This window comes from Salvelinus namaycush, chromosome 37, assembly GCF_016432855.1.
Source record: "Salvelinus namaycush isolate Seneca chromosome 37, SaNama_1.0, whole genome shotgun sequence".
Taxonomy (NCBI): domain Eukaryota; kingdom Metazoa; phylum Chordata; class Actinopteri; order Salmoniformes; family Salmonidae; genus Salvelinus; species Salvelinus namaycush.
This window is the reverse complement of record NC_052343.1, coordinates 31,836,287-31,847,353: the sequence shown is the minus strand read 5'-3', so window position 1 is coordinate 31,847,353 and position 11,067 is coordinate 31,836,287. Positions and strand designations below refer to the sequence as shown.

The following is an 11,067-nucleotide window of genomic DNA, read 5'->3' as shown; positions in this document are numbered from 1 at the left end:
ATCAGTAAAGATGGTATCTTCAGTAAAGATCAGTAAAGATGGTATCTTCAGTAAAGATGGTATCTTCAGTAAAGATGGTATCTTCAGTAAAGATGGTATCTTCAGTAAAGATGGTATCTTCAGTAAAGATCAGTAAAGATGGTATCTTCAGTAAAGATGGTATCTTCAGTAAAGATGGTATCTTCAGTAAAGATCAGTAAAGATGGTATCTTCAGTAAAGATGGTATCTTCAGTAAAGATCAGTAAAGATGGTATCTTCAGTAAAGATCAGTAAAGATGGTATCTTCAGTAAGATCAGTAAAGATGGTATCTTCAGTAAAGATGGTATCTTCAGTAAAGATCAGTAAAGATGGTATCTTCAGTAAAGATCAGTAAAGATGGTATCTTCAGTAAAGATGGTATCTTCAGTAAAGATCAGTAAAGATGGTATCTTCAGTAAAGATCAGTAAAGATGGTATCTTCAGTAAAGATCAGTAAAGATGGGTATCTTCAGTAAAGATGGTATCTTCAGTAAAGATCAGTAAAGATGGTATCTTCAGTAAAGATCAGTAAAGATGGTATCTTCAGTAAAGATGGTATCTTCAGTAAAGATCAGTAAAGATTGGTATCTTCAGTAAAAGAATCAGTAAAGATGGTATCTTCAGTAAAGATCAGTAAAGATGGTATCTTCAGTAAAGATCAGTAAAGATGGTATCTTCAGTAAAGATCAGTAAAGATGGTATCTTCAGTAAAGATGGTATCTTCAGTAAAATGGTATCTTCAGTAAGATCAGTAAAGATGGTATCTTCAGTAAAGATCAGTAAAGATGGTATCTTCAGTAAAGATCAGTTAAAGATGGTATCTTCAGTAAAGATCAGTAAAGATGGTATCTTCAGTAAAGATCAGTAAAGATGTTATCTATTCAGTAAAGATGGTATCTTCAGTAAAGATCAGTAAAGATGGTATCCTTCAGTAAGATCAGTAAAGATGGTATCTTCAGTAAAGATCAGTAAAGATGGTATCTTCAGTAAAAGATCAGTAAGATGGTATCTTCAGTAAAGATGGTATCTTCAGTAAGATCAGTAAAGATTGGTATCTTCAGTAAAGATCAGTAAAGATGGTATCTTCAGTAAAGATCAGTAAGATGGTATCTTCAGTAAAGATGGTATCTTTCAGTAAAGATCAGTAAAGATGGTATCTTCAGTTAAAGATCAGTAAAGATGGTATCTTCAGTAAAGATCAGTAAGATGTATCTTCAGTAAAGATGGTATCTTCAGAGGCACAAAAACATCAAGTCGACCTCCAGAGATCGTTGTTTTTTCCTGTTTTTCCATCTCAATTCAATCAATGTAAGGGCTTTATTGGCAGGGGAAACATATGTTAACATTGCCAAAGCAAGTCATCTCTCTCCCTGTCAGTCTCTCAGAAGGAGGGATATACAGTGGCAAGAACAAGTATGTGAACCCTTTGGAATTACCTGGATTTCTGCATAAATTGATCATAAATATTGATCTGACCTTCATCTCAGATCAAATCACTACAAGTCACTACAATGGACACAAACAGTGTGCTTAAACTAATAACACATAAATGATTGTATTTTTCTTGTCTATATTGAATACATAATAAACATTCACAGTGTAGGTTTGGGAAAAGTATGTGAACCCCTAGGCTAATGACTTCTCCAAAAGCTAACCTGGAGTCCAATCAATGAGATGAGATTAGAGATGTTGGTTAGAGTTGCCCTGCCCTATACAAACACTCACAAATGTGAGTTTGCTATTCACAAGAAGCATTGGCTGATGTGAACCATGCCTTGAACAAAAGAGATCTCAGAAGACCTAAGATTAAGAATTGTTGACTTGCATAATTCTGGAAAGGGTATAAAAGTATCTCTAAAAGCCTTGATGTTCATCAGTCCCACGGTAAGACAAATTGTCTATAAATGAAGAAAGTTCAACACTGTTGCTACTCTCCCTAGGACGTCCTGCAAAGATGACTGCAAGAGCACAGCGCATAATGCTCAACTAGGTTAAGAAGAACCCTAGAGTGTCAGCTAAAGACTTACAGAAATCTCTGGAACATGCTAACATCTGTTGATGAGTCTACGATACATAAAACACTAAACAAGAATGGTGTTCATGGGAGAACACCACGAAAGATGCCACTGCTGTCCAAAATAAACATTTATGCATGTCTGAAGTTCGCAAAAGAGCACCTGGATGTTTCACAGCGCTACTGGCAAAATATTCTGTGCCAGATGAAACTACAGTTGAGTTGTTTGAAGGAACACACAACACTGTGTGTGGAGAAAAAAAGGCACAGCATGCCAACATCAAAACCTCATCCCAACTGTAAAGTATTGTGGAGGGAGCATCATGGTTTGAGCTGCTTTGCTGCCTCAGGGTCCGGACACTTGCTATCATCGACGGAAAAATGAATTCCCAAGTTTATCAAGACTTTTTGCAGGAGAATGAAAGGATATTTGTCACCAATTGAAGCTCAACAGAGTTGGGTGATGCAACAGGACAACGTAACAAAACACAGAAGTAATCAACACAGAACGGCTTAAACAGAAAAAATACGCCTTCTGGAGTGGCCCAGTCAGAGTCCTGACCTCAACCCGATTGAGGGCTGTGGCATAACCTCAATAGAGTGGTTCACACATATCACAAGAATATTGCTGAACTGAAAACGCTTTGTAAAGGGGAATGGTCCAAAATTCCTCCTGACCGTTGTGCAGGTCTGATCCGCAACTACAGAACATGTTTCGTTGAAGTTATTGCTTCCAAGGAGGGTCAGAAATCCAGATAATTCAAAGGGTTCACATACTTTCTTGCCACCATATGTCATTGAGCTAAAGACTTGTTTTCAAGATGTTGATCAGAAGACAACAGGGAACATGGTCCAGTGCCACATAGAATACAAATAGAACAGCACACGTCCCCCTGGGGAAACATATTGTGGGAACACGATCTGAGCTGTGGAGCTGTGCACTGTGTGGGAGTCACACACGTTCTGTTGTTGCCAGCTGGGAACAGAAAAGTAGAAAAACACCTCTGCAGCACGGGCAGGGAAACAGAAAAACCCTCGCAGCGCGGGCAGGGAAACAGAAAAACACCTCTGCAGCAGCGCGGGCAGGGAAACAAAAAACACCTCTGCAGCGCGGGCAGGAAACAGAAAAACACCTCTGCAGCGCGGGCAGGGAACAGAAAAACACCTCTGCAGCGCGGGCAGGGACAGAAAAAACACCTCTGCAGCGCGGGCAGGGAAACAGAAAAACACCTCTGCAGCGCGGGCAGGGAAACAGAAAAACACCTCTGGCAGCGCGGGCAGGGAACAGAAAAACACCTCTGCACACGGGCGGAAACAAAAAACCACCTCGGCAGCGCGGGCAGGAAACAGAAAAACACCTCTGCAGCACGGGCAGGGAAACAGAAAAACACCTCGGCAGCGCGGCAGGGAAACAGAAAAACACCTTGCACGGGCGGCAGGGAAACAGAAAAAACACTCTGCAGGCGGGCAGGGAAACGAAAAACACCTCTGCAGCACGGGCAGGGAAACAGAAAAACACCTCGGCAGCGCGGGCAGGGAAACAAACACCTCGCAGCCGGGCAGGGAAACAAAAAAACACCTCGGCAGCCGGCAGGGAAACAGAAAACACCTCGGCAGCGCGGGCAGGGAAACAGAAAAACACCTCGGCAGCGCGGCAGGAAACAAAAAACACCTCGGCAGCACGGGCAGGGAAACAGAAAAACACCTCGGCAGCACGGGCAGGGAAACAGAAACACCTCGGCAGCGCGGGCAGGAAACAGAAAACACCTCGCACACGGGCAGGGAAACAGAAAAACACCTCGGCAGCACGGGCAGGGAAACACCTCGGCAGCACGGGCAGGGAAACAGAAAAACACCTCGGCACGCGGGCAGGGAAACAGAAAACACCTCGGCAGCGCGGGCAGGAAACAGAAAAACACCTCTGCAGCACGGGCAGGGAAACAGAAAAACACCTCTGCAGCACGGGCAGGGAAACAGAAAACACATCGGCAGCGCGGGCAGGAAACAGAAAACACCTCTGCAGCGCGGGCAGGGAAACAGAAAAACACCTCTGCAGCACGGGCAGGGAAACAGAAAAACACCTCGGCAGCGCGGGCAGGGAAACAGAAAAACACCTCTGCAGCACGGGCAGGGAAACAGAAAAACACCTCGGCAGCGCGGCAGGGAAACAGAAAAACACCTTGGCAGCGCGGGCAGGGAAACAGAAAAAACACCTCTGGCAGCGCGGCAGGAAACAGAAAAACACCTCTGCAGCACGGGCAGGGAAACAGAAAACACCTCGGCAGCGCGGCAGGAAACAGAAAAACACCTCGGCAGCGCGGGCAGGGAAACAGAAAAACACCTCTGCAGCACGGGCAGGGAAACAGAAAAACACCTCTGCAGCACGGGCAGGGAAACAGAAAAACACTCGGCAGCGCGGGCAGGGAAACAGAAAAACACCTCGGCAGCGCGGGCAGGGAAACAGAAAAACACCTCGGCAGCACGGGCGGGAAACAGAAAAACACCTCGGCAGCACGGGCAGGGAAACAGAAACACCTCGCAGCGCGGGCAGGGAAACAGAAAAACACCTCGGCAGCGCGGGCAGGGAAACAGAAAAACACCTCGGCAGCACGGGCAGGGAAACAGAAAAACACCTCGGCAGCACGGCAGGAACAAAAAACCCGTCGCAGCGCGGGCAGGGAAACAGAAAAACACCTCGGCAGCGCGGGCAGGGAAACAGAAAACACCTCGGCAGCGCGGGCAGGGAAACAGAAAAACACCTCTGCACGCGGGCAGGGAAACAGAAAAACACCTCTGCAGCGCGCAGGGAAACAGAAAAACACCTGCAGCGCGGCAGGGAAACAGAAAAACACCTCGGCAGCGCGGGCAGGAAACGAAAAAACACCTCTGCAGCACGGGCAGGGAAACAGAAAAACACCTCGGCACGCGGGCAGGAAACAGAAAAACACCTCGGCAGCGCGGGCAGGGAAACAGAAAAACACCTCGGCAGCGCGGGCAGGGAAACAGAAAAACACCTCTGCAGCGCGGGCAGGGAAACAGAAAAACACCTCTGCAGCGCGGGCAGGGAAACAGAAAAACACCTCGGCAGCGCGGGCAGGGAAACAGAAAAACACCTCGGCAGGCGGGCAGGGAAACAGAAAAATACCTCGCCAGCGCGGGCAGGGAAACAGAAAAACACCTCGGCAGCGCGGGCAGGGAAACAGAAAAACACCTCGGCAGCACGGGCAGGGAAACAGAAAAACACCTCGGCAGCGCGGGCAGGGAAACAAAAAACACCTCGGCAGCGCGGGCAGGGAAACAGAAAAACACTCGGCAGCACGGCAGGGAACAGAAAAACACCTCGGCAGCGCGGGCAGGGAAACAGAAAAACACCTCGGCAGCACGGCAGGGAAACAGAAAAACACCTCTGCAGCACGGGCAGAAACAGAAAAACACCTCGCAGCGCGGGCAGGGAAACAAAAAACACCTCGGAGCGCGGGCAGGGAAACAGAAAAACACCTCGCAGCGCGGGCAGGGAACAGAAAAACACCTCGGCAGCACGGGCAGGGAAACAGAAAAACACCTTGGCGGATATTAGCTGGCTAAAGATAAACTCAATAACATGTTGTTTTACTGAAACGACTTTACCCAGGTCACCTCACGAATAGACTAGTCTCTTTCCCTGTGTTGTGATGGAAGCAGGGACTCTGACTGGAAACGGGACCTCTGAATGTGCCTCTGACAGTCCCAGTTGGACTGGTGGGGAACATGAACAGGAATTGGTGATGAGGGACAAGCGAAAACAAACCCTGGGTTTTATTCCTGAATGTTCCCAGAGTTTCCCCATCCTCAACTACACAGGAACACAGCAACACAGCTACACCACACTGAGCTCATGTTATATAACTAAGTCCCAGCTATGCCACTATTACTAGTCTGTTACATTTATAATCATAGAGTGTTAGGAGCAGGGATGATATCCTCACTGACTGGAGCTAAAGAGAGTCTAGGTCCCAGTCTCTATGCACCACTGTAGATGGGTAGTGTGTCCTACCTACGGACGGGCAGAGTGCGGTCTCCTTGCGGCGGTCCATCTCTCTCTGGGGTACAGGGTACCAGCGGAAGTTCAGCTTCCAGTTGAAGCCTCGCGTAGGTCATGTCAGAACCAGCCATGTACTCAACGTGTCTCACTGATCACTCGATGATGGGACACACCACCGTTTTCCTGCAACACATATTTACACACCGCCACATCAGAAGACCTTTAGATCCACAATGACAAAGTGTTGAGTAGATGCTTCAACTTGTGAGTCGTAATCATTTCAATCACTTCTAATATCCACAACATCTGCAGACCTCTACTGTGTTGACAACAGCAGTTACTATTGTCTGGTGATGTGTCCTAGTGGTTGAAGACCAGCATACTTGACTCATGTCTGCAGACCTCTACTGTGTTGACAACAGCAGTTACTATTGTCTGGTGATGTGTCCTAGTGGTTGAAGACCAGCATACTTGACTCATGTCTGCAGACCTCTACGTGTTGACAACAGCAGTTACTATTGTCTCGTGATGTGTCCTAGTGGTTGAAGACCAGCATACTTGACTCATGTCTGCAGACCTCTACTGTATTGACAACAGCAGTTACTAGTGTCTGGTGTTGTGTCCTAGTGGTTGAAGACCAGCATACTTGACTCATGTCTGCAGACCTCTACTGTGTTGACAACAGCAGTTACTGTGTCTGGTGATGTGTCCTAGTGGTTGAAGACCAGCATACTTGACTCATGTCTGCAGACCTCTACTGTGTTGACACAGCATTTACTAGTGTCTGGTGTGTGTGCCTGCCACTACTATCATGCTGCACACACACACACACACACACCACACCACACACACCACACACACACACACACACACACACACACACACACACCACAACACACACACACACACACACACACACACACACCACACACACACACACACACCCACACACGACAAACATCAGTCACCAGTAGGTAGCTAGTTCCTTAAATGAGTATCCTTTAATATAGACACATGGAAAACTCGAAAACTGATTTTTTATATGAATTAAGACATGCTAAATGTCTCTCTGTGATTTTCTAGGATGATTTAACCCACTTAACCCCAACATTTATCCAATTTTAAATGTTTTATTGATTCCAGTCATGAAAACATACAATGGTACAGTTTACATAGACCAGGGCTGAGCAACCCTTCCTCCATCCTCCCTCCATGAAGACGTACAGAGGGGTAGAAAGATAGATGCTGGAAGTACGCTGGGAGAAAAATGTGTTCAGAAAATAACTAAATAATAGTTAAGAGGTAATTAGATAAGTAGACAAGTAGTGAATAGATGATGAATGGGCTCTAGACTGGACTTGGACCAGAATCCCTCTAGTTTGGGGCACAGCCAACACATGAATGAGAGAGAAAACTGACGTCCAGAATCCCTCTAGTTTGGGGCACAGCCAACACGTGAATGAAGAGAAAACTGACGTCCAGAATCCCTCTAGTTTGGGGCACAGCCAACACGTGAATGAGAGAGAAAACTGACGTCCAGAATCCCTCTAGTTTGGGGCACAGCCAACACGTGAATGAGAGAAAACTGACGTCCAGAATCCCTCTAGTTTGGGGCACAGACAACACGTGAATGAGAGAGAAAACTGACGTCCAGAATCCCTCTAGTTTGGGGCACAGCCAACACGTGAATGAGAGAGAAACCTGACGCCCAGAATCCCTCTAGTTTGGGGCACAGCCAACACGTGAATGAGAGAGAAAACTGACGTCCAGAATCCCTCTAGTTTGGGCACAGCCAACACGTGAATGAGAGAGAAAACTGACGTCCAGAATCCCTCTAGTTTGGGGCACAGCCAACACGTGAATGAGAGAGAAAACTGACGTCCAGAACCCTCTAGTTTGGGGGGCACAGCCAACACGTGAATGAGAGAGAAAACTGACATCCAGAATCCCTCTAGTTTGGGGCACAGCCAACACGTGAATGAGAGAGAAAACTGACGTCAGAATCCCTCTAGTTTTGGGGCACACCAACACATGAATGAGAGAGAAAACTGATGTCCAAATCCCTCTATTTTGGGGCACAGCCACACACTGAATGAGAGAGAAAACTGACGTCCAGAATCCCTCTAGTTTGGGGCACAGCCAACACATAATGAGAGAGAAAACTGACGTCCAGAATCCCTCTAGTTTGGGGCACAGCCAACACGTGAATGAGAGAGAAACTGACGTCCAGAATCCCTCTAGTTTGGGGCACAGCCAACACATGATGAGAGAGAAAACTGACGTCCAGAATCCTTCTAGTTTGGGGCAAGCCACACGTGAATGAGAGAGAAAACTGACGTCCAGAATCCCTCTAGTTTGGGGCACAGCCAACACGTGAATGAGAGAGAAAACTGACGTCCAGAATCCCTCTAGTTTGGGGCACAGCCAACACATGAATGAGAGATGTATGACAGCTTCTGCACTTATCAACCCCAACATTTATCCAAGTTTTCACCATCATTGTAAAGCCATAGTTGCTTTGTTGCTTTGACAAAGTCATTTGTGAAGATTATTATTTATTTAATGTGAATAATAATGATTCATTTAAGGTAATGTCACACCCTGACCTTAGTTTTCTATGTTTTCTGTATTATTTTGGTCAGGTCAGGGTGTGACGAGGGTGGGTATGTGTGTTTTTGTCTTGGGTTTTTGTTTATCTATGGGGATTTTGTATGTCTAGGTAATGTAGGTCTATGGTGGCCTGAATTGGTTCCCAATCGTTGTCTCTGATTGGGGATCCTATTTAGGTTGCCATTTTCCATTTTGGGTTTGTGGGTAGTTGTCTATGTGTAGTTGCATGTCAGCACTAGTTGTTTATAGCTTCACGTTTGTTTTATTAGTTTGTTTAAGTGTTCTTCGTTTATTAAAAGAAGAATGTATTCTAATCACGCTGCGCCTTGGTCTCCTCGTTATGACGAACGTGACAGAACTAGCCACCACCAAAGGACCAAGCAGCGGGGTAAGGAGGACTGGACATGGGAGGACATCCTGGATGGCAAGGGATCCTACACGTGGGAGGAGATCCTGGCCGGAAAGGATCGCCTGCCATGGGAGCAGGTCGAGGCAGCTAGGAAAAGGGCCAAGGATTACACGGGAACACAGCTGGCAAGGAAGCCCGAGAGGCAGCCCCAAAACCTTTTTTGGGGGGGGCACACGGGGAGTGTGGCAGAGTCAGGTTGGAGACCTGAGCCAAATCCCCGTGCTTACCGTGGCGAGCATGTGACTGGTCAGGCCCAGTGCTATGGGGTGATGCGCACGGTGTCTTGGCCGAGCATTCACAGGCCGGTGTGCTCGGTGCCAGCGTCCCGCATTTGCCGGGTGGAGACGGCCTCCAGCCCGGAGCCTCCGGAGACGATATCCAGTCCGGAGCCTCCGGCGACGGTCCCCAGCCCGGGGTCTCCGGCGACGGTCCCCAGCCCGGAGCCTCCAACGACGGTCCCCAGCCCGGGGTCTCCGGCGACGGTCCACAGCCCGGGGTCTCCGGCGACGGTCCCCAGCCCGGGGTCTCCGGCGACGATCCACAGTCCAGAGCCTCCGGCGATGAGCCACGGTTCAGCTCAACAAAGGCGGAGGGACCAAGGTAAAGATGGGGGGGGGCGTCCAGAACCAGAGCCGCCACCGAGGGTAGATGCCCACCCGGACCCTCCCCTATAAGTTCAGGTTTGCAGTCGGGAGTCCGCACCTTTGGGGGGGGGGGGTACTGTCACGCCCTGACCTTAATTATCTATGTTTTCTGTATTATTTTGGTCAGGTCAGGGTGTGACGAGGGTGGGTATGTGTGTTTTGTCTTGTCTTGGGTTTTTGTTTATCTATGGGGATTTTGTATGTCTAGGTAATGTAGGTCTATGGTGGCCTGAATTGGTTCCCAATCAGAGGCAGCTGTTTATCGTTGTCTCTGATTGGGGATCCTATTTTTTTCCATTTTGGGTTTGTGGGTAGTTGTCTATGTGTAGTTGCATGTCAGCACTAGTTGTTTATAGCTTCACGTTTGTTTTATTAGTTTGTTTAAGTGTTCTTCGTTTATTAAAAGAAGAATGTATTCTAATCACGCTGCGCCTTGGTCTCCTCGTTATGACGAACGTGACAGGTAAAACATTTGTTTTTAAATGGTCCTTCATTGTAAGGTCAACCCAGTTAAGTGAACTGAACTCTCGTTTTAACATGGTGAAACTATTCCTTTAAAAAACACAATTCTAAAGAAACATTGAACATCTAATAGTAAAATCCTGGTGTGAAAGCAGGTGAGCTGATTCTACTCCTTTTGGCTGTTTCCTGGTGTTCTGTGGTGGAAACTGAGCAGGTGCAGCGTAGCCCTGTTACCCAGAGGTACACAGACTAGACATGTTTAACAATGTCAATGTTTTAGTGAAGCTTGCATTCAATTTCCCCTCTCATTGCACACAACATGCTTCCATCCCCCGTCACAAGGGAATTTATGGCTAATTTAAGATGATGTCGTCAACCCTGTTACGGTCAACCCTGTTACGGTCAACCCTGTTACGGTCAACCCTGTTACGGTCAACCCTGTTACGGTCAACCCTGTTACGGTCAACCCTGTTACTTTATTTGGCACTTACAACAGTATTATTTGATTTAACCTCTTGAGATGGAAAACATGTTTTTTATTCATTTGAACATGTGCTCTTTATGACAGAAGAATGTTAAATTAGGTGAACTAAAACCTTGTTTTTCTCCACCAAGTTACACTAGTACTGAAAATGCATCTAACTGGTGGAACGACCCGAGTCCTGCTGTCAGCTCAGCACATTTACAGCTGTAGCACGGAATACAATCTGACCTCTATCTCTCTCCCTCTGGTGTGTGTGTGTGTGTGTGTGTGTGTGTGTGTGTACCAGCCTGAGGACATAAGTAAACAGAGGCTTTGTAATTAAGCATCAAATAAAACACAAGGACAAGCCCCCTGCAGGCTCAACAAACTGTTACTCATTTATTTATTACACCCAGCGTGTGTG

The 11,067-nt window shown here is 47.1% G+C and overlaps 1 protein-coding gene across 1 annotated transcript in view; it reads left to right on the top strand.

Annotated features, from left to right (window-relative positions):
- The first annotated feature begins 910 nt into the window (after positions 1 to 910).
- LOC120030990 (polypeptide N-acetylgalactosaminyltransferase 1-like) overlaps positions 911 to 11,067 on the top strand; it is a 47,748-nt gene continuing 37,591 nt past the window's right edge. The window contains exon 1 of the mRNA XM_038976496.1: positions 911 to 951. Within this exon, the coding sequence (XP_038832424.1) occupies positions 911 to 951 (41 nt within the window). The remainder of the gene's footprint in view (positions 952 to 11,067) is intronic.